Below are 23,818 nucleotides of genomic sequence, written 5' to 3'. Positions count from 1 at the left end.
TTTTTTTTGAGATGGAGTCTTGCTCTGTTGCCCAGGCTGGAGAGTACAGCGAGATCTCAGGTCACTGCAATCTCCACCTCCTGGGTTTAAGCCATTCCTCTGCCTCAGTCTCCTGAGTAGCTGGGATTACAGGCACGCACCACCACATCCAGCTAATATTTTGTATTTTAGTAGAGACAGGGTTTTACCAGGTTGGCCAGGCTGGTCTCGATCTCCTGACATGTTATCTGCCCACTTCAGTCTCCCAAAGTGCTGGGATTACAGGCATGAGTCACTGCGCCTGGTCTCTTTTATCTTTTAAAGCCAGGAATATTCCATAAACAATTGAGAAGTACTTAGCATATGACCCCCATGGGTATGTTGTGACCCCAGATTGGTAGGAGATGCTGATGGGACAAGATTTCCATGGACTTATATACTTAGCTGATCGAAGAGGCAGGGTGTAATGATGTGGTTGAAAAGTTGCTGCATGTTTCAGACCTGCTCCTAGCTATACAAAGAGTCTGGTGGTATCATGCATAATAGTAGCAATAAGAGGCAAATATTTACTCTGCTTTGGTGTAATTGCTGAACAAGTTCTTAATAAAATGACATAGAGTAGGTGCTCTGTAAATGTTTACCTTTCCCCACTTTCCCTTTATCTCCCCTCTTTCCTCCTGTCTCACAAGTACAGAGGAAGAAGCTATGGAAAAAGACAAATAAATCATAGCCATGGAAGTTTTTTGATATCTCTAAAAGTTTTATTTTTCTATTATTATTTATGTATAATACATCTCAAATACATACAACAAAACTTATACAACAACAACAGAAGAATTTTGCGGAGTAGTCCATCAGTCCCCTAGACAATTTTTTATGCTTTTTTTTTCTCTTTTTTTCTTTTTTGGTGTCCTACACATTCATATGCTTCTCTAAAGTGCTTTGGATTTGAGTTTAATCTGAAAATAAGTCTGTTACCATTAGCTTTAATATTGTTCTCAAGGAATGTAATTTACCTGACAAAGTAGGGGACTATTAGAAAAAAACACCTATGAAAATTAATATTTATATAAAATATTCGAAAATTTCTTAAACTAAAAAAAAAAAAAGCTTGTTTGAGTCCCCTCTTGGAGAATTTCTCTATAACTTTTGAATCATCTTTTGTAATTTCAAGATGAAATTGTATCTTGATATGAAAAAAATAAAGCCAAGCTGATAAAATTGGAATGGCATTCCACAAGGAGGAAGAATTGAAGAAACAGTATTCCACAAGCTGTCCTCAAGAACGGGGCATTCTTATGGTGCCAAGTTAACTTAGCAGAGTCATCCCCATCCCTCACCCCATCCTTGAGTCAATTTCTTCCTGTTGTTTTATTATAGTAAAATTTAAATGAAAAGCAAGTTGCACAAAGTAAAAGTGAAAGAAAGTTAATAAAAATAAAGTTAGGTATTATTGTTCACATTGGAGAAGATTGATAAGCAGTAGCTGCTTTTGTAAGTTCTTTCTCTCCGGTGTGCAAGGGCCCTCTCACTGTGACATTATTTTTACGCACTTCAACTCTGCTATTGCTTCTCATTTGCTTAAACCACTTTCACGGCTCTCTCCCTAAAACCTACTTTTCTTTTGGGGTATCTTCTGACCTGAACCCTGTACATTCCAACAATAAATGTCCAAGTGCTCAGGTGTGCCACTACAAAGCACATTTGTATTATCGTGATACAAGCAAAACTTCAGCCACATTAAATTTAAGAGTTTCACTGAGCAATGAGCTATCCGTGAATCAAGCAGCCCCCAGAATCACAACAGATACACAGAGACTCCAGTGCAGCCACGTGGTAGGAGAACATTTACAGACCGGAAAAAAAGGAAAATGGAGCATACAGAAATTGGAAGTGAGGTACAGACCAGCAGGATTAGTTACAGCTCTGCCTTTGCCTTATTTGAACACTGTGTGAATACTCAGCAGTGTATGAGTGGTTGAAGTATGGGACTGCTCTAAGGAAGACTGTCAACAGGCCAAATGTTTAGAGGTCAGGTAGATGAACTTAAGGCAAGTCCTTTGGATTTGGTGACATTGGTAACCTCAGCAAGGCCAAGTTTAGTAAGGCCCTTTTGAAAAAAAAAATTAGCTTGTAATAGGTTGACATGAGAAAAATACAGCAGTCCCCTTTTATGTGTGATTTTGCTCTCTGCAGTTTTACTTACTCAAGGTAAACCATGGTCTGAAAACAGGTGAGTATAATACCATAAGATATTTAGAGAGAGAGAGAGAAAGATCACGTTCACATAACTCTTATTATAGTATATTATTATAATTGTTCTATTTTACTATTCGTTATTTTTGTTAATCTCTTATTGTAGGTAATTTATAAATTAAACTTTATCATAGGCATGTTTGTGCAGGAAGAAGGCATAGTATATATGAAGTTTGGTACTATCTGTGGTTTCAGGCATCCACTGGGGGTCTTGGAACTATCCTCCAAGAATGAGCAGGGACCATCGTAGAGGAAAGGGAGAAGAGCGTAGACAACTCATCCAAGAGCGTTGAATGTGAAAAGGGAGAAGAGTGACAGAGTAATAGCTGAAAAGGCATTAAGTAGTCTAAGAGTTTTATTTGCTTTCCAAAATGACAGCAATTAAGTATGTTTAAATGCTTAAAAGTAGAAAGATTAACATTTACACAGAAGAGGGAACTATAATGGTTTAAGACTCCAGAGGCGGCAGGAGGGTCTGTAATCCAGATCTCTCTGGATGACTCTTTAGTTGCCCATAGTTGAAATCCAAGTCTACTGGCAACAATGCACTAAACAAGCTTTCTGGCTCTCCTATAAGGGATAAATTGTCTTCATTATTCAGGTGTTCTTTAGGTTTTTCCTTTCTCTATTCATTTTCTGTTGCTGCTATGACAAATTATAATATCTTAGTAGCTTAAAGTAAAACAAATTTGTGAACTTATAGTTTTTTTGTTTTTTTTTTTTTTGAGAAGAAGTCTGACTCTGAGTGAAGTGGTACGATCTTGGCTCACTGCAGCCTCTGCCTCCTGGATTCAAGCAGTTCACCTGCCTCAGCCTCCTGAGTAGCTGAGATTACAGGTGCCCACCACTATGCCTGACTAATTTTTGTATCTTTGGTAGAGACAGGGTTTCACCATGTTGGTCAGGCTGGTCTCAGACTCAGGTGATCTGCCTGCCTCAGCCTCCCAAAAGTGCTGGGATTACAGACCTGAGCCACCGCTCCTGGCTGATGATCTTTTATAGTTCTTACAGATGGAGGTCAAAAGTCCGAAACAGGTGTCACTGGACTAAAATCAAGGTATCAACAGGACTGTGTTCTTTTTATAAGTTCTAGGGGAACATATCTTTCTTTGCCTTTCCCATCTTCTTTAGGCCACTCACATCCCTTGGCTTGCAGCCCCTGTCTCTGTCTTCAGAGCCAGCATTGTAACATCTTCAGATATGTTTCTCTGACTCTGACCCCCTACTTACCTTTTATCATCCTTGTGATTACACTGGGTCCACCCAGATGATCCAAGACAATCTTCCCATCTCAGAATCCTTACTCACATCTGCAAAGTCTCTTTGGTCATATAAAGCAACATATTCAAAGGTTTAGGGGAACTCTTAGGGGCGAATTTTTCTGGACATCTTTGTGGACAGCTTTGAGGGTAGTCATTATTCTGCCTACCACAGTTCCCTGTTTCTAAAGTCCTCTTCCAAGCTTTCTGAGAATCATGGATGCATCTTCCCCTGTTCTACGTTTCATGTAAGTGAAAATCTCAATAACAAGTCTCAGCCATGTCATTAAGTGAGAGAGTGGCCACCACTCAGAGAATAATATGTTCTGAGAATTATGTGATGATCCCACTTGGCTGGTACTAGTAGCAATTGATTTCATTGTTTTTAGCATTCAGGACAAAATAAATGGACAACACAAATAAGTTCTGTGTGAACCTGCTGCTGCAGTAGTATCTTTTGCAGTTTATTATGTCTTATACACTTTAAGCTCCAGCCAAAAGACACTGTCTCCAGACCTAGCACCATATCTAGGGGACTAGGAAAAGAGAGACTCCTCTGCAGACCAGTAGTGCCATCTCTCTCTGTTATCCCAAGGCTGATCAAAAGAAAGAAAATGAGAGATGGGGTGAAATTTTAAAAAGAGAAGGGGCTGTGTGTAGGCATGTATAGTTGCACATGTCAGTCAAAATTTTGTACAAAAAATGACTGCAGTCAAGTGTTCTGTCATCGGGGACATTTAATAGCAGCGTCACGTCAACTAAATCAAAATAACTTGTACTTCCTCTGTGCAAAGCCCATTCCTTGGCACAGTTTAAACAAGTAAAATCCTGGTGAACAATAGCAATGGATCCTTTACCCCATATTTCTCAAAAAAATTTTTTGTCATTACAAAGAATAGCCCTAACAATACTATTATTACTACAATATTAATTTATTTCTCAATGCTGTACAACATTAGAAACTGTAATACCTTTAAAAAATTAAAGCAAACAAATGATCTGAATAGGCATTCCTGATTTCATAAGGAGGTATCCTTAACTAACCCTTATGCACTACCAGGAAGAAAAACTTGAAAAAGTCCCACATTTGACAGTAGCGTAACATTCAGTCCAAAAGATGTAAAGTGGTCAGGTGTAGTGGCTCACCCTGCAGTGGGTGGGAAGGAACTGTGCCCCAGAAAGGGACTGATGAGGTAAGCTAGCCTAGGTTATCCTACCCTCACCCCAGTGGAACACTTTGCCCTGGTGAGTAGACAGAAGACGGGATACAGCACTGCACTCTGCCCACCAGCCAATGTCTGGCTGCTGGTGTCTACCCCCACCTCTCACATGCCTATATTCATTTTGTGGTGTCATCTTTGAGACAACATCACTTGCTTTTCCACACAAACGACCAACACCCTGCCTGTGCTAGCAAAGAGTTATCAGTCTTCTTGGACATATGCGCTGACTTTAGCAAGCTCCAGGAATACAGCCCTGGATTCAGATCCTCAGGAGGGCATGGTGGGGGTAACTGTTAAACTTCTATGGAAGCTGGGGAGTCACTGTACTTCCAACCCAAACTGTAATCTTTGCCTTCCTCTCTCCCTGGCTCACCCTCTCTTTTCCCCCCACTACCCATAGGAAAGAAAAGACAGACTAAGGAAATAGATGTATTCATTCACTGAAACAGAAATGAAAGCAAAAACAGAAACAAACTCCTAAACACTCATTATTTTTTCTGTATGTTCTGGGGATAATTTAGCCAAATTACAACTGGCAAGATATTGTTGGGATGTAAGCTAATTAAAGGATGGGGTCTGGGTTGCAAGGACCATGGATGCATTCAATCGGCTAGTAACGTTTAAATGCAGAGCCTTGTCATGCAGCCAGCACAATAGATGTGCTCTCCCTCCTCCAGCTGTGCATATTACAGCCTTGTCAAGAATAGGCTTGCCTGGTGATTTCTGGCCGACCTGTTAGGATTTAGTCAAATACTGGTTCACCGTGAATCTTGCAGGTCAGCAGAAATTCACTTGTAGAAACCTGGCTGATAGATTTCCTTGGGAAGTTCCATAAAAGGATAGATTCCCAGGCGCCCTTCTAGATTCGCTCAAGCAGAATTTCAAGGATGAGATCTTGGATTCTCCACATTAACAGAGATTTCCCAGTGCCACATTTGGGGAACCATTTTTATAGTGTATAGCAATCTACATCCTAGATCAAGAAGACATTTCTAACTTTCCATTTTCTATCAAAAAAGAAAGTAAACTCAGCGATGTTACATGCAGTGAGAACAGTTTATTTTTTTTAATGCAGTAGTGAAAGCCATATTTGAAGAAAAAATATGCCTGGGGAGGAAATCTAGGGTTTTTTTTTTTTTTTCTTTTTTTTGAGACGGAGTCTCACTCTGTCACCAGGCTGGAGTGCAGTGTTGTGATCTCGGCTCACTGCAATCTCTGCCTCCCTGGTTCAAGCAATTCTCCTGCCTCAGCCTCCCGAGTAGCTGGGACTACAGGCACATGCGACCACGCCCAGCTAATTTTTGCATTTTTAGTAGAGGCAGGATTTCACCATGTTGGCCAGGATGGGCTCGATCTCTTGACCTCGTGATCTGCCGGGTTCGGCCTCACAAAGTGCTGCGATTACAGGCATGAGCCACTGTGCCCCGCCTAGGATATTTTTATATTCATCCTAATGACATGACAATTGTAACCTTTAGGCTGATACTTTCTTAGGTGATTTGCATTATGTATGCACTTAACTTTCATTTATTTATTCACTTGACAAATGACCATCCTCTATAATTCACGCACAATTTTGGGCATAGGAGACACAGTACTGAACAAGACAATGAAAAAGCTCTGCTTTCATGGATCTTTCATTCCAACAGGGGAGAGAGATAAAAACAAGATAAATATCGACAAGATAAAAGAATAGACAAATACAGCATGTCAGTAAAAACAAGGCAGAAAACAGGGATTTGAAGTATTCAGCAATGGGGCTTGGATTGAAATTGTAGGTAGGATGGCCAGGGAAGCCTTCACTGTGTGAAGGTGACTTTGGAGATTGAAGACCTGAAGGAATTGAGAGAGCTAGACATGTATGCATCATTTGCATAATTGTCCAGGCAGAGGAAAGAGTAAATGCAGAGGTCCTGGGATAAGAACATGCCAGACCTGGTAGAACAGCAATGAGAATTGTGGAGATGTAGCAGAGTCAATGTTGCATTTACTCTGGAGATTAGGATATGTGCTATTGAGGTCAAGGGGTCCCAGATCACACAGGGCCTTGAAGGTCAGTGTGAGATTTTGGTCTGCCCAAGATGAAAAGTCACTGGTGGATTGTAGGCAAGAGTGTCAAGACCTGACTTACATTTTGATGGGACCTCTCTGTGCCGAGTTGAAACCAGACTAAAGTAGCAGAAGCAGGGTGACTAGAGAAGAAGCTATTGCAATATTTAAATACTAGGCAAGAGGGAATTACCACTTAAATAAATGATGAACATGGGCCCTAGAGTATATGCCACAGAGTGAACATAAGAAGAAAGATAGGAATCTGTATTTCCCTTGGTCTGCTTAGCTCCCACACACCTCTCACCATGAGAGCATCTAATTGCCACATGAGTGATGCTCGTGGTTAGAGACAAGTGTTTCTCATTCATTCTATGTGTTCCCTAAACAGTAAACAAGTCCTAGAAGTGTCTTCATCAGCCAGACCCCTCACTCTGGCCTGGGGACTGGTGCAGTGCTAGGATCTGAATGTTTGTGGCCCTCCAAAATATGTATGTTCACATCCAATCACCTTCTAATGCTATTAAAAAGTGAGGCCTTTAGGAGGTGACTAGGTCATGAAGGCAGAGCCCTCATGAATGGGAGTAATGCTTTATAAAAGAATCCTGAGGGAGCCTATTGGCTTTTCCACCATGGGAGGACACACCTGAGAGGCACCATCTACAAGGAATGGGTCCCCACTAGACACTGAACCTGCCGGCACTTTGATCTTCAACTTCCCAGTCTCCAGAACTATGAGAAAATAAATTTCTGTTGTTCATAAACTAAGGCAGCCCAAGCAGACTAAGATATATGCAGGCACCACAACTTCTTGGGGCCCAGATGAACGGTAAGCAACCACTGCTTCCTACATGGTCTCTCTTGCCTTTTGTTTTCTTGTTTTTCTTTTCATCGGGTGTTCTACAGACTCTCTGATCCACTGCTCTCAGTAGCACTGCCCCATGTCATTTGGCCTGCAGCCCTTCCATCATGGTCTCAACTAAGTATTTGTTCCCTTTCAAGGCACTTACAAAAACAGACAGATCTTCTTAAACTCTCAAGTTTCGGCCTGCTGCTAGGTGAAAACATATATTCCCTCCAGTGCGCCATTGCATTTCAGGTTTTTCCTTTAAAATATAACTATTATAAGACTGATCTTCATTATGATATATTATCAAAAATTCCTAGCAAATATTGTACTACATTTTAATTCTTTTTAGTGACCAAATCTCTTTGCCAATCAATTTTATTATTATAATGCTGTTTGTTTTTTCCAACTCAATTAACACATGCCTACTTCAGATGTATCCTAAATGTTCACAGCTTTAGTGGAAGGAAACTGAAGTACCTTTGAAGTCAGTCATTTGGCACTATAGAGTCTGGTCTCTTCGCAAGTAAAAGTGTTAAAAGGGGAGGATAGATGAAACCTCAAGACATAAGACTAATCTGACTTTCAAAAAGAAAAATATTTATACTACAATACAAAAACAATAAGTGAATCATTTATTTCAGAGAAGAGCCATTTGCAAATTGTTCACTGTAAAAATCTAGAGGACAGAAAACCTAAAAAGTTTTTCTTTCTTTTTTTTTAATTTAAGCGGGAGAGATATATTTCTAAAGAATATATCCTAAAGGTGTGCCACTGTGCAAGTCCAAGTATGGCAAGAGATGAAACTGGGCTCTGTGGCTGCTGACAAATATACACGACTTCCAAAACCAGCACGTAGTGAGTCACAGTGATGGGCATATGTACAGAGGAGGAAGCTGTCACTGTCTTTTAGGCCAAACAGCAATCCTGGGTGGCTCTGGTGGAATGAGGTATTTAATCACCTCACCATGATCCTGGTTGAGTCTTTCTTGTTGAGAAAATACTTGGCAGCCTTAGTCATTGGCTTGAAAGGCAGAGAGAAAAGTAAACTTTCACGAGTGAGTACCCAGCTGAGATGTTTGTTTAGGCTAATGCTTTATACCCTTTGGGTCTAACTCAGTGCTGCCCCTCCCCTACATCACTGTGAAGCTGCAGCTATGGGAGCCAACACTATCTTATTCACTCGCTATGTGCAAGTTCCCAAACATAATTATTGGGTGAAGGAATGAACAAGAAGATGACTATGGAGGATACTTGGAATCTGGCTAGGAACAAGTATATTTCCCATTATTAGGGGTAGTTGCATCAGAAAGTAGATCAGTGCTTCTCAGCATTTCTCTGTCTAATGCATACTTTTTGGTGGCACCCATAAAGAAATCTAAAAGGGAAGATCCCTTTTTAGCAAGAAGTATTGAGAAAATCTAAAAGAACTCTTCCTCCTATTCATTGGGTCACTTTTCAGCTCTGTATCACTGTTTACAGAAAAGTTAACTTCTTGGACTAGTAAAGCAATGTTTTCACGTATTCTAGGTCTGTTGACCTAATATGAAGCCACACCTTCTTGCTCTGATTAGCAACAAGTGGGATCCCACTGCCCTCCCAGCCTATGGGGGCAGTGTTTCCTCTGTCAGGTCTCTCTGTAACAATGTGCAGCTGCAGTCATCACAAAATGCAGACTTAACTCATTGATTATAATTGGCGGCCAACCTCTGAAGAGCTGGAGAGACACCAGTGACTGAGGCCACTTGCTTAGAAAATTATCAGAGATGTTTCAGAAATAATCCCTATACTCATTAGCAGGTGAGACTAGACCACCTCCAAAATGTAGTCAGCTCTCAGTCTCTGAAGGTACTGCTTCAACGACAGTTACCTCTGTTGTTATCTGTTTAGCTATTATTAGTCATTTTTGTTAGAACTCTCACATGTCACTTTTCTCAGGGCATGAAGGTTTCCAGGGTATGAAGAACAGGAAGCTGGAAATGGCCAAAGGCAATGTCATATTTTCTTCTGGACCTTCAGTCTTCCATGCTTGACATAGCAAAGTGAGCACAGCTTGGATCAGCTGAAGGCAGAATGCTGGGTCTGCCTCTCCTCTCGCTAAATTTTTCAAACCCTGCCCAACTCCCACTGGCCATTCCCTGTAGCCTTTTTGCCAGGACCCTAAACTCTCATTCTCAGCCCTGCCTTACATCCATTTTAAGTAAAAGCAGAAAGAAGGAAAATGATGAAAAATAGTATATGCTTGTAAAAACTCCTGCAGTAGCAGCTAGAATGATGAGTTCATACCCTCACTGTGGCCAATCAGGTTTTTCCTCTCTTTCTCACACATAGAAGAGCTTTTCTTGTTGCAATCTCTATATTTCCTGGATCCTCTGGGTGTGGGGTTAAGGCTGAGATGATCTGGTAAGATAACAGCACCTCCAGGCTTCAGGGAGCTGCCAGCAGAGCCTACGAAAGATCACAGGTGTGTGAATTGCAGAACATGTAGAGCTGTGAGAACCTCGGGGACACACATCACTTCCTGTTACAGACGAGGGAGACTAGATGGGGGGAGAGTAGTGAGATGGTTAGTGGTAGAGTCTAGAAAACTCACTGGGGTGGCCTTGGGCCCTTTCCAATACAAATAGGACATGAAGCTCTTGAAGTCCCTCACTTTGCTAAAGAGTTTTAAACACTTTTGTTTGTTGTAATGTGTTTAGAAAATGGAACAAAATATTTGTGTTATTTGTGTAAATGGACTAGTAGTGAAATATGCTTGTATGAGAATTTTTTATTTTTAGGATGTCTTTAGGTTGTCTATTAGCATTTTCACTTAATACATGAGAACAAAACAATGGGAATCCTCATGCCATCTCTCTTTTTTTCAGCGTCTAATGCTTTTCCAACTGTCTTCTCCTTGTGCTATGGACTGAATTATGTCCCCATCATAATTCCTGTGTTGAAGCCCTAGCCCCAGACTAGATGGCACTTGGAGATGGGGCCTGTGGGAAATAATTAGGCTTGAATGAGGTCATGGGAGTGGGCCTTTCGTGATGCAGCCAGTGCCCTTATAAGAGACGTGAGAGAGTTTTTGGTCTCTTTCTTTCTGCCATGTGAGGATGTAGCAAGAAAATGGCTAGGAAGACAGTCATCACCAGAATCCGACCGTCCTGACACCCTGATCTGAGACTTCCAGCCCTCAGAACTATAAACATAAAAGTTTCTGGTTTAAGTCACCCCCTGTGTGGTCTTTTCTGAAAGCAGCCAGAGCTGCCTAGACACCTGCTTCTCCTCTCATTTTCTTTCTACCTTCTCTCTGTATTACTCTCTTCCAGATGGAGGATGTGGTCCTAGTGACCGTGACTGCCTATGCAATGCCGCCTCACTGCATTTTTGCTGCTGCATCATTAGAGCTGGGTGAACAAAGTATTTTATCTATACTGCATTGTCTAAAAACTTTTGGACCAGTTTGACCAGGGGTGGCACTAAACTCTCTGCATTGTACAAATTCGATGAAGATAACTCATTCTAAAAGCAGAGGAAAAACTGGGGAGAGAAAAGATGGAAGGAGAAGTTAAAGAGGAAGAAGATGTCAGACAGGCACAGTGAGGCTCCACTGCACCCACCTCTAGCCCTGCCCCCTGTGGAGGTCCTGCAGCCCCTGCTGCTCACTCCTCCTCTCCTCAGCATCTTCCCTGGCCACTTTGTGGCCATTTCCCTTCTACTCCTGATAAAACTCACTTCAACCTATCTGAATCAGTTTCTTACATATTTTAAGAAGTAGTTTAGGGACTGAGAGAAACATTACTGTCAGTCACAGACACAAAAGCCTGCTACCTGGATAACTACACACCTGCTTAAGATGGGGCAGCTTTGCTGTGGTAGTGCATTCAGGAAAGAAATCACCCACTCCTCAGCAAATAAAATTAATTGTCAGTCATCACTTTTTGCCAAACTTTGATTTCCATGACTCCACCCTCTGGGGTAACAGAAAAATGATCTGTATGCCAATGGTTGAGGACCAGAGATCCTCCCTCTCAAATAATATCTGTGCAGATTAACTAGAGCCATCTCCAGGTAACACATCCACCTGGGTTTCAGAGAGTGCTCATCTGGAAGAAAACGCTAGCTCAGCATTATCCTACAGAAATATAATGGGAGTCACAAATGTAAGCTATGCATTTTAAATTTTTTAGGAGCCACATTTTTTAAAACATAAAAATAAGTCAGCGAAATTATTTTAAAAATACATTTTCTTTAACACAAAATATTCAAATATTATCATTTTAATGCATAAGCAATATAGAAAATGTGAAATATTTAACACTTTTTAAACTGAATCTTCCAGTCAAATGTGTATTTTACATTAAAGCACATCTCTATTCAGACTAGCCACATTCCAGTGCTTAATGGTCACATGTCACTAGTGACTACTGTATTGGACAGTACAGCTCCGGTCAAACAAAAGGAAAGGTGAGACCCTGGCACATCAGCAGATAAGGAAGGCCTCCTGCCATATGGACTCCCTCTCCTGGGGTGGAAAGCACAGGCCTGTCACAGAGGCAATAAACTAAATGCTCTTTTGAAATTTGAGATGTTTTTTCATTGCTTGTTAACTTATGAAAGGTACTCAAACCAATATCTTTCTTTCTTTCTTTCTTTCCTTTTTTTTTTTTTTGGAGATGGAGTCTCACTCTATCGCCCAGGCTGGAATGCAGTGGTGCAATCTTGGCTCACTGCATCCTCCAATTCCTGGGTTCAAGTGATTCTTAAGCCTCAGCCTCCTGAGTAGCTGAGATTACAGGGGCACACCACCACTCCCAGCTAATTTTTGTATTTTTAGTAGAGATGAGGTTTCACCATGTTGACCGGGCTGGACTCGAACTCTTGACCTCAAGTGATCCACCTGCTTCAGCCTCCCAAAGTGCTGGGATTACGGGTGTGATCCACTGTGCCCGTCCTTCAGACCGGTCGGAATAATGAAGAATGGGTGATCTTAAATATTATTGTTATAATTTTAAATATTCTAACAGAAATTCAGAACAAAAATTTCCCCATGGATTCTTAAACCTTACTAAAGTGCTAATAATTTCTAAGAGAAGAGAATAGGCTTATGTCTCCTCTTATCACTTTTGCAAAGCCAAAAACACCCTGCCCACTGTGCAATGTGTTGCCAAAATTTTATCCCTTGATCTCTTGGGAATGTGATAACTGCTAATAATTTTATTTGCTGAGAAATGGTTGATTTTTTTTTTTTTTTTTGCCTGCATGCATTACTGCAGCAAGCTGGCCCATTTTTAGCAGGTGTGTAGGTACCTAATAGTAGCAGGCCTTCGTATCTGAGACTGACAGCAATGTTTCTCTCAGGTGAAGCTGTGAGATTTGTTTTCACTGGGGATCTCATAAATAGGGGACTTTAATTATAACAATCCACCATGGAGACGACGCGTCAGGTTCATTCATATATGCCATTAGCTCCATTAGTTCTGAAATGATACCCAAGCCCTTGACATCTCTTACTACTTACACCTAAGTCTGCCTTTTATATAGCTCAGAGACATTTAATGCTGGAAATTTCAAGAGTGGTAGGGTACTGCTAAAGGCTAGTAAGATGGACTTGAATTTAAGAAGCCCATTTTTTGATGGGCTATAGAGGTGTTTTCAAGGACTCTTTATGACCACTCATCTTTTTTTTCCCCATTTATTTATTTTATTGCATTTTAGGTTTTGGGGTGCGCACTTCTTAATTAAATCACAAATACCTCCTGGACATGAAAGCTTATCCTTTATCGATTTCTATCAGTTAACCCCTCAGATAAGGATAAGGCCTGAGTAAGTAAGGAGAGAGAGACGTTCCAACAAAGAGATAAAAGACGAGGTACATGTAAGATTGTTGCATATGTACACGTACCTCATATTTTATCTCTTTGTTGGAACGTCTCTCTCTCCTTACTTACTCAGGCCTTATCCTTATCTGAGGGGTTAACTGATAGAAATCGATAAAGGATAAGCTTTCATGTCCAGGAGGTATTTGTGATTTAATTAAGAAGTGCCAAAAAGCCTTCAGGCCTTAAAGAAATACCACGATAACAGAGTTTTCCTGGACTCGAAAGCTGACTTGGGTTTAGAAACTAGTCTTTCCTCTTTATTGCTTTCCCCAGAAAGAGCAATGGCAACCTTTTCATTTTTTAAATTTTCAATTGAATTAAAATTCAAATCAAAGCTTAATTCTGCTTGATCATAGCTCTTGTGAAAGATTCTTAGGGAAAAGAATAACATGAAAGTTGGGATGGCTGTTGCTTGTAGATTGGATTTTCATGGCTGAATCATTCCTATGGTTAATTGAAAGTTAAACGCATATAAAAACGAGTTGGCAAGGGCTGATTCTGTACATTCTCAAGAAGCTCCCAAGTTTTGTTTTGTTTCTTTTTTCATGAGCACCCAGAATCTTTCCTCTCACTGGATCCAGATTTTATTCTCAGGGTATCTAACCAGATGATGCAACATCTGTGCTCTCTTTTAAGAACGTGAGAAATTAAGCTTTTTTCATTTTTCCTCTCCTTGCTTTCTGGGAAATCTAATCAAAACTGCTCAGACTTCCCTTTTCTTGTTTGCTTTAGAAGACAGCTTGTTGGAAGAGTTCTGTGGAGGTCTCCCACCTGTGGAGAAGAATGATAGAAAAATTAGCCTGATTATGGAACTGTCGACCCAGGTTTCCCTTCAGACTGAGAGGATCACTCAGCTTCAAGAAATTTTGGAGGAAAAGGAAAGGAAGATTCAGCAGCTGGAAGCTGAGCGGAGTGCCCAACCTTCCCAAGAGGTCAAGGACCCTCCAGAATGTTTACAAAAAGCCCCAATTTTCTCTTTTGATGATGTCCCTCTTGTGGTCTCTGATGAGAATTTGTAAAGATTCCCAGTAAGAAAACAATAAAAGTTTTTAAAGTGTCATCCAGGTACAGTCAGATCCCACCAATCACAAGTAGTCTCCTAGGTGACAAACTCAAGTTCAAGTCCATGGGTTTGAATGTATACTATAATGTTCATTCATATTGGAAGGAAACAAAATAAAGGAAATGTTCAGGAGGAAACGCTGCATGTTTCCCCATCGGACAGCAATAGTCACGTAAACCACGCAGCTGTAGACTACTGTGTTTTTAGACGTTCCTGGTAGGAGTGGGGGGAGGGAAGGAAACAATACTAGACAGATGGTGAAAGAGCTTAGCATTATCCTCTTACCAGATATTTGTCACACTGCGAGGGAGGCGTGGCACCGACCAGTTTAGTATGCAGCTCTATTGTGAAAAGAAAGCTGCCGTGGAGGGCAAGCTTCAAACCGGTGAATGTTGGGGTACTAAAGAGCAGGAGCCGCCAGCAGAGTAAATAGCCATGAGGTCGGTCCTTTCATGTCCTCAAGAGTTTATTTCTTTATGGCATGCATTTTATTAACATTAGCAAGGATAGAGAGGAAATAAAACTAAAGCAATAAAAACAATTAAAAATGGGTAAATCAGAGCTGCGGTCCTTTGGGAAAAGTGTCCTGGTTCAGTATCTCCCTGGGAAAACACACAACACTGATTTTTCCCTTAGGAAAAAGACTAAAGCCAAAGCAAAATACAATCTTCTATTCTGATTTTACCAATGAGCTGTGAACAGTGCAAAATACTTGTAGGAATAATGGAGAATAGGCAAAGGAAAGCTGCCCTATAATTAATGGAATAAAAGAAATCAGATCATATTTCTCTTCCACTCAACCCCCTTAAATAAACTATTTCCCACCAAAGGGAGCAGCTAGGTACTAACTGTGAGGAAGACTTTTGTCCTTAATTCTTACTGTTCTGGTACAGCATCACTCAGGCAAACAGCTCTAGCTCTCTTATGAGTATGACTGTAATGCTAGTTTTCCATTTAATTCAACTGGTTCAACAAATCCTCATCAAATACTCTTCTATCTGGAAGGCACAATAATAGATGCTAGAAATCACAGCAAACATGAGAATCACTATTTTCACCATCCGGAAGTTCACAGATACACAGGATCTCCTTAAAAGTAAGCCTGATTGTATCGAGAGATGGGAAATTGGAGAAGGGAAGTGGGTGAACATGGGGTAAACCTGATCAGCATGGCTTCAGCAACGGTTCTCAGATATACTGAGCATGGGGAATCAGCAAGAATGTACATTCCTGGCTTCTGGTTTAGGGCCCAGGAAGATGCATTTTAACAAACACATGTGGCATTTCTGATGAACGTATTCCAGAAACTACATTTTAGGCCACATTGGTTTAGGGATGGCTTCAAGCAGCCCTATTATACTTTTGGCTCCCGGACTAATAGAGAATCCCCAGAAGGAGAATTTCTCCTTGCAATCTGGGTTGAGTCTTACACACTATTTAACTATTGCATAATCTTATGATGGATCCCGACTATCTACAAAACAGTTTCCAAATGTGATTTTTTTTAAAACAAAAAGGAATTAATTGAGTTCTTGACTCACATAAGATGACTTATCGATATTGACTCCAGAGGTTCACTACCCCCTAACAAGAAAAACGCAAAAAACAAAAATCATGGGTCCTATCAGAAGCCTCTGTTTTCAACCAGAGCTAGATTTTTCCCTCAGTATTTAACCTCAGTTTTGCCTGCAATTGCTACAAGTATGCACAGGTGCAGCTCTATATCAGAAATGAAACTAAATCACTGATCATGAATATACACTACCCCGGAAAGTAGTTAAAAGTACCTCTTGGTCGGGCGCGGTGGCTCAAGCCTGTAATCCCAGCACTTTGGGAGGCCGAGGCGGGTGGATCACGAGGTCAAGAGATCGAGACCATCCTGGTCAACATGGTGAAACCCCGTCTCTACCAAAAATACAAAAAATTAGCTGGGCATGGTGGTGTGTGCCTGTAATCCCAGCTACTCAGGAGGCTGAGGCAGGAGAATTGCCTGAACCCAGGAGGCGGAGGTTGAGGTGAGCCGAGATCGTGCCATTGCACTCCAGCCTGGGTAACATGAGTGAAACTCCGTCTCAAAAAAAAAAAAAAAAAAAAAAAAAAAAAGTACCTCTTTATCTTTTCCATAGGGTGCACTTCAGTTCCTACAAAATCTACTTCAGAGATCCCTTCTCACTGGTCCCTCCTTTTCTCACCTCCCAAGCCTCATGATTTCCCTGCTCTTTTCTTTTTTTCTGGCCTAGGTGTCCCTGTTGCAGTCATGACACTATCCATTGCCCCTGTCCGTTGCCCCTGACACTATCATGAGGCTGAGGCATGTTCTTATTGTGTATTTCTAGGAGAAAGCTTTAAATCTTTCCCTTAATAGTAGACCATCTGCAAGACAAACTGACAACTCCACAATTTTGTTGTGTTATTATGCTAACCAACTTTCCATCTTTTTATTTTACCAAAGATTGTCTTAATCTTATGGGATATTGGGAGTGAGATATCTCAGTCTCACTATAGAAAATTAGAGAGAGAGATGGAGAGAGAAAACAAATTCATCACATTCCAGATAGAGGGGCGTCAACTTCTAGATCAATTTCCCCTGGCTAATGTCCTGAGTAGCCCTCACTATGAAAGCAGTCTTACAGTGGAGATAAAGTAACAGGTAGAGCAGGAGCTGCTATTAATAATTAATTGAGCCTGTCACCTCTAAATATCCAAGGACCAGACACTGAAGAATAAAGCACTAAGGGTCATATTACCCTGCAAAACCATCTTTACAAGAAGCTCATCTTGACTCAGGTCGAGGTTACTGCCACATTAGAAGTTGGGAGGAAATTTGGCCCAAAGGTATGAATGGACTAATCTCTGTTAGGGACATCTTAGTAACAAGACATTTTTACGTATCTGGGGTTGGAAGAGAGGGGATGAAAGGAGTGTTATTGACCCCAGAAGAAGTTATTCTTTTCCTTTATTTGTTTTTAAATTTAATATTATTTAAAGACAGGGTCTTACTCTGTGGCCCAGGCTAGAGTGCGGTGGCACAAACATGGCTCACTGCAGTCTCAGCCTTCTGGGTTCAAGCAATCTTCCTGTCTCAGCATCAGGAGTAGCTGGGGCCACAGGCGTGAGCCACCACACTCAGCTAATTGTTTTAGTTTATTATAGAGACTGGATCTTGCAATGTTGCCCAGGCTGGTCTTGAACTTCTGGCTTCAAGCAGTCCTCCTGCCTTGGCTTTCTAAGCTCTAGAATTACAGGCATGAGCCACCAGACCCAACTGGAGAAATTTAAAAGTAGAAAAATTCACATTCCCAGCTGAATCTTTGTGTGATTGTATGCCCCAAAGTTCATTTCTATGTTCTGTCAAACCTCTAGGAAATTGAGTAGTAAACTTCAAATTGTGCTAAACACCTGGTTCAGACAAACTGAAAATCAGATTATAGCCTACACTGTAAACAAAAATCTCATTTTCTTAGAGCAAATCGGGTTGCTGAAGTAGTTCACACTGATCATTAAAATATCAGGTATAAATATAACAAGGCAATTCACATGCTAATGATCCTGTTTTTTAATGAAAATTCAGCAAATCATCAGGCAATATATCTGATTCAAAACTAACTGAAAATCTGGGAAATAAGGTACTTAACAAGAGTACCACAAGCCATTCTCTAATAGTATAAGAACATTTACAGAACTATATGCATAGTTTTAATTCTCCTTTTTCACCAGTCATGAACTTTTCTCAGACAGAAAGCTAAATTAAATATGTAACATTTCTAACCAATTTAAGTAAATATTGGATTTAACAATTTAGTTTCATTATTATATTAGCGGACTTCCAAATACTTTCATGGGAAGCTGAAATCATAGCAATAAATTTGTTAAAGATTAGTAGAAAAGCAAGTCATTGGAGTAACTGGCCCAGGGTTGCCCTAGTATTCAGTTCAGCAAAAGCAGAGAAATTATAGTACTTTCTAAGTACAGTTCTCGAAAAGAATGAATCTAATGCAATTCCAATTATCTCCTCTACTCTATTTCAAAATTCAATCATTTTCTTCTACATTACACTGAAATAAATAATTTTTGATTTAATGCAATAAATAGAGAATTGTTGATAAGTTATAGGCTTAAGTAAAAATAATATTTGTCAATTATCAAGTATAGAAACTGCAAAGACAAAATTATTCTAAAAGATTTTTTAAAACATTTTAAAAAGACATAGGAAACCAAATGTTTGAGATTCAAAGTTTGATTCTCATAATTTGAAATTAGACAACAAAAAAGAACAAATTACAAACAATAAATAATTATTATAATTTCTTCCTGGTTTTACTACAAAATTTTTTATTACGATTTCCCACACACAAGAGAACTTTCCTGCTAAAAGAGGAGAATCAAGTTCAAGTAGGAAATAACCTTTTTAAAATAGAAGAACAAGTACACTGGGACAAAGTTCACAGCAAAAGATAGGCCTCGCCAGATTTCCCACACCTAATGAAATTATGACTTTTATGGTAAAACAAAACAAAACAAAAAACAGTTCTTATTCTCAGCTTTCCAAAGAAATCATTTTCAAAGCCAGACACTCTCCCTCTCCCCACTCTCCACCTTCAAGTAGGCCTTGGTGTCTGCTGTTCCCTTCTCTGTGTTCTTGTGGACTCAATGTTTAGCTCCCACTGATAAGTGAGAGTTTAGCTCACTTATAAGTGAGAACAGGTACTTGGTTTTCTTTTCCCTGACGTTAATCTGTTTATGATTATGGCCTCCAGCTTCATCTGTGTTGCTGCAAAGGAAATAAACTCATTCTTTCCTATGGCTATAGTATTCCATGGTGTATATGTACCACATTATCTTTATCCAGCTTATCACTGATGGGCATTTAGGTTGATTTCGTGACTTTGCTATTGTGAATAGTGCTGCAATGAACATACATGTGAATGTGTCTTGTGGTAGAACAATTTATGTTCCTTTGGGTATATACCCAATAATAGGATTCCTAGGTCAAATGGTACTTCTGTTTTAAGTTCTTTGAGAAATTGCCACACTGTTTTCCACAATGACTAAACTAGTTTACATGACCACCAGCAGTATATAAGCATTCCCTTTTCTGTGCAACATTACCAGCATGTCTTATTTTTTTGACTTTTTAATAATAGCCATTCTGACTGGTAGGAGATTGTATCTTATTGTGATTTTGATTTGCGTTTCTCTAATGATTAGAGATGTTGAGTGTTTTTTCATATTTGTTGCCCATATGTATATCTTCTTTTGAAAAGTGTCTGTTCATGTCCCTTGCCCACTTTTTAATGGAGTTGTTTGTTCTTTGCTTGATAATTTGTTTAAATCCCTTATATATTCTGGATATTAGACCTTCGTAGGATGCATAGTTTGCAATTTTTTTCTGCCCTTCTGTAGGTTGTCTGTTTATTCTGCTGATAGTTTCCTTTGCTGTGCAGAAGCTCTGTAGTTTAATTTGGTCTCATTTCTCAATTTTGGTTTTTGTTGCAATTGCTTTTGGTGTCTTTATCATGAAATCTTTGCCATGGCCTACATCCAGAATGGTGTTTTCTAGGTTATCTTCCAGGATTTTTATAGTTTTAGGTCTTACATTTAATTTTTAAATTCATCTTGAGTTGATTTTTGTATATGGTTAAGGACAGAGTCTGGTTTCAATCTTCTGTATATGGCTACCTACTATTCCCACCCAGCAATTTTTTTGAATACAGCTAGTATCTCACCATTTTTTAGGTACAGCTTCCTATTCCCATTGCTTGTTTTGTAGACTTTGTTACAGATCAGATGGTTGTAGGTTTCTGGCAATATTTCCGGGTTCTGTATTCTGTTCCATTGCCCTATATGTCTTTGTACCAGTATCATGCTATTTTGGTTACTGTAACCTCGTAGTATAGTTTGAAGTCAGGTAATGTGATGTCTCCAGCTTTGTTCTTTTTGCTTGGAATTGCCTTAGCTATTTGAGCTCTTTTTTGGTTCCGTATGAATTTTAAAATAGTTTTTATTTCTAATTTCATGATGAATATCATTGGTAGTTTGATAGGAATAGCAATGATTCTGTAAATTGCTTTGGGCAGTATGGTTATTTTAGCAATATTCTTCCTACCCATGAGCATGGGATGTGTGTTTTTTTTTTTTTGGCTATTGTGAATGGAATTGTGTTCTTTATTTGGCTCTCAATTTGGATGTTGTTGGTGCATAGAAATGAACAAATGATTTTTGTACGTTGATTTTGTATCCTGAAACTGTGCTAAAGTTGTTTAGCAGATCTAAAAGCTTTTGGGCAGAGACCATGGGGTTTTCTAGTTATAGAATCATATCATCTGCAAACAGAGATAGTTCGACTTCTTCTCTTTGGATGCCTTTTATTTCTTTCCCTTGCCTGATTGCTCTGGCTAGGACTTCCAGTACTGTGTTGAATAGGAATGATGAGAGAGTGCATCCTTCTGTTGTTCCAGTTCTCAAGGGGAGTGCTTCCAGCTTTTGCCTATTCAGCATGATGTTGTACATTTTCAATAGCATGAACTTACAGCAGGATGACATTTATTTATCTGACCATTTCCATCTCTATGGTTTACTATTGTTTTTTGTTTAACAAAGAATGACCCTTGGTGCACATTTCCAGTAGTACCCAGTCTTTCCGTTCTTGGATAGGAAAATCACATGGCACGTTGTCTAATAACTCTTTAATCTATTTTCCTAAATGTCACAAATAAGCCTCATCAACAGTTCATTATCTGAGATCACCTTTTTCATAGCATGATATCACAGGCAATGGATGACAGCAGAATGGAAGAAAAAGAACTAGCCCAGAACCAGCCCTTTGTCATATGAGGTCCAAGCAATGAAAACCGTGAGTTATCATTAAAAGAAAAAAGCTGATAATATAATCTTTGGCCTTGCAATTAAAAAAAAAGGTATACCTTATTGCCTAGCTCCTATTGAAATAAAGTTGGTATGGTGATGGTGAAAGAAGCAACAGACACTCATCCTGGATGCCCACTACCTTGTTCCAGACCTGCACTTACTAAACATCAGCTATGTATATAGGAATGTAACTAATATTTACACAGCAATTTACAATTATTTAAAAGATTTCTTTTTTTTTTTTTTTTTTTTTTTCTCCCTGCTACTCAGGAGGCTGAGACATGAGAAGTACTCAGTGGTACAATGTTGGTTCACTGCAACCTGCACCTCCTGGGTTCAAANGGCTCACTGCAACTTCCGCCTCCTGGGTTCAAACGATTCTTCTGTCTCAGCCTCCCGAGTAGCTGGGACCACAGGTGCGTGCCACTACGCCCGGCTAATTTTTTTGTATTTTTAATAGAGACGAGGTTTCACCGTGTTGGCCAGGTGGTTTCAATCTCTTGACCTTGTGATCCGCCCGCCTCGGCCTCCCAAAGTGATGGGATATTTAAAAGATTTCAAATAGAGTCTTTTATTTGATCATCATGAAGAAGGTTTTAGCTAGATAACTAGTCCTAATCTTATAACTAGAAAATGCCAGAATCAGGATCTGTACCCCCAGGCCAGTATATTTCATCACTCACCACTCCTGTAAGTTAGACAACAAGATATTTATTGCCTGTACTCCCTTTCTCAAGTCAGCCTCCATCCGATTTATAAGAAAAACAGTTTTCCATGATCATCATCTTTCTCAAGCTTGTTCCTCTATAGGAGTCCAAAAAGTGGTCCAGATTCAACTGACCGACTGTTTGGTTCAGCACAGAACAGTGTTTTGTGTTTTGTTTGCTCATTTTGTTTTGTTTTAAAGTAAATGCTTTCAAGAAGGGTATGGGCTGCACTCTACAGCTTGCTCCAGGTCGCACCATTTCCTATTGTCTTATGCAGTGTTGTTTAAGGCATTTGTCTTGCCTGCCTGGTTCTATTGGTAAATAGGTTTGTGACCCCTGCCTGAAATACTTTCAATTGTGTATACCAGGTCTGATTTGGTATGCTGTGGTTGTAAACTTTTGATTTATAGACTAAAATAAACATTCAAAATGAGTGCATTACATCCTGCATTTAACATTAATACACACTTACACATGTATGATAAAGAAGGAAAAGAAAACCTAACGAAAGTTACCAAGAGCCCACTGCCTCGTTCTCATGACTTCGAAAAGTTTATAAATCTTTTTTTTTCAATCTATTTCCTATGTGGTGGGGAATTTTGATAGTAAAATGTCATTTAATCCACCTCACAAGCATAGGTAAATAGGTAAGTGATTACTATCAGCATTTTCTGAAGGCAGGAGACCCACATATAGACATTGTAGTCACTTGATCTTTAAACTTCCCTGTAGGCTCAGTGGCCTGACCTCACAAACTTCAACCATATATCCTAGAACCTGGGTTATTCAAACCTAAATGACAGCCTCTGTGAGATGCCAGAAGTCCTATAAAAATCTATATTTAGGAGGAAGTGTTCTCAATACACACTACAGACTGCCAAGTATCTCAATCTGTGCATCTGCGCTCACATACGTGGTGACTTCCATCTCAAGAAGTAGGTATTTGCATTCTCATAATTAAAGGATCATTTTGTGACTTCCTAATATAAAGGAAGGCATCTCCAAAAATGAATTAAAGTTGTAACTCTAGAAATCCAGCTTCTGATAACTCATATGAAAATTTTGTATGGGGTGTGTGTGTGTGTGTGTGTGTGTGTGTGTGTGTATCTGTGTGTGGTTTTCTTTTCTTTTCTTTTTTATTTTTTTAGAATCAGGATCTCACTCTGTCACCTAAGCTGGAGTGCAGTGGTACAGTCATAGCTCACTGCAACCTTGAACTTCTGTGCTCAAGCAATCCTCCCACTTCAGCCTCCCTGGTAGCTAGGACCACAGCCACATGCCATCAAGCCTGGCTAATTTTTTAATTTTTTGCAGAGATGGGGTTTTAATTTATTGCCTAGCCTGGTCTCAAGCTTCCAGCCTGAACCGATCCTCGTGCCTTGGCCTCCCCAAAGCAGTGCGATTACAGCTATGAGCCACCATGCCTGGATTCACATGGGAGTTTTTAAGCTAAAACAAAGTCTTTTTCTCTGCCATACCATCCTTTACTATTCCAAAGACTTACAAAGCAGTACCACTACAAACTAAAGTAGAAATCTTCTCACCACACTGTCATTTTTGTTAAAATTTTCTATTTTTTAAAATAGATTAACAGCCTGATGTTAATCTATATGTTCACTCATTCACTCAAGAAATAGTTACTGAGGCCAGGCGCAGTGGCTCACACCTGTAATCCCAGCACTTTGGGAGGCTGAGGCAGGT

The 23,818-nt window shown here is 39.8% G+C and overlaps 1 protein-coding gene across 1 annotated transcript in view; it reads left to right on the top strand.

The window, feature by feature from the left end:
- The window catches only part of CCDC192 (coiled-coil domain containing 192), a 203,401-nt gene extending 188,857 nt beyond the window's left edge, over window positions 1-14,544 (top strand). The window contains exon 7 of the mRNA XM_017500991.2: window positions 14,213-14,544. Within this exon, the coding sequence (XP_017356480.2) occupies window positions 14,213-14,499 (287 nt within the window). The 3' untranslated portion in view covers window positions 14,500-14,544. The remainder of the gene's footprint in view (window positions 1-14,212) is intronic.
- Window positions 14,545-23,818: the final 9,274 nt, after the last annotated feature.

Source organism: Cebus imitator, unplaced genomic scaffold (genome assembly GCF_001604975.1).
Source record: "Cebus imitator isolate Cc_AM_T3 unplaced genomic scaffold, Cebus_imitator-1.0 Scaffold275, whole genome shotgun sequence".
In the NCBI taxonomy this organism is placed as follows: Eukaryota; Metazoa; Chordata; class Mammalia; order Primates; family Cebidae; genus Cebus; species Cebus imitator.
Note: the sequence above shows the minus strand (reverse complement) of the source record. Positions and strands in the feature narration are given on the sequence as shown.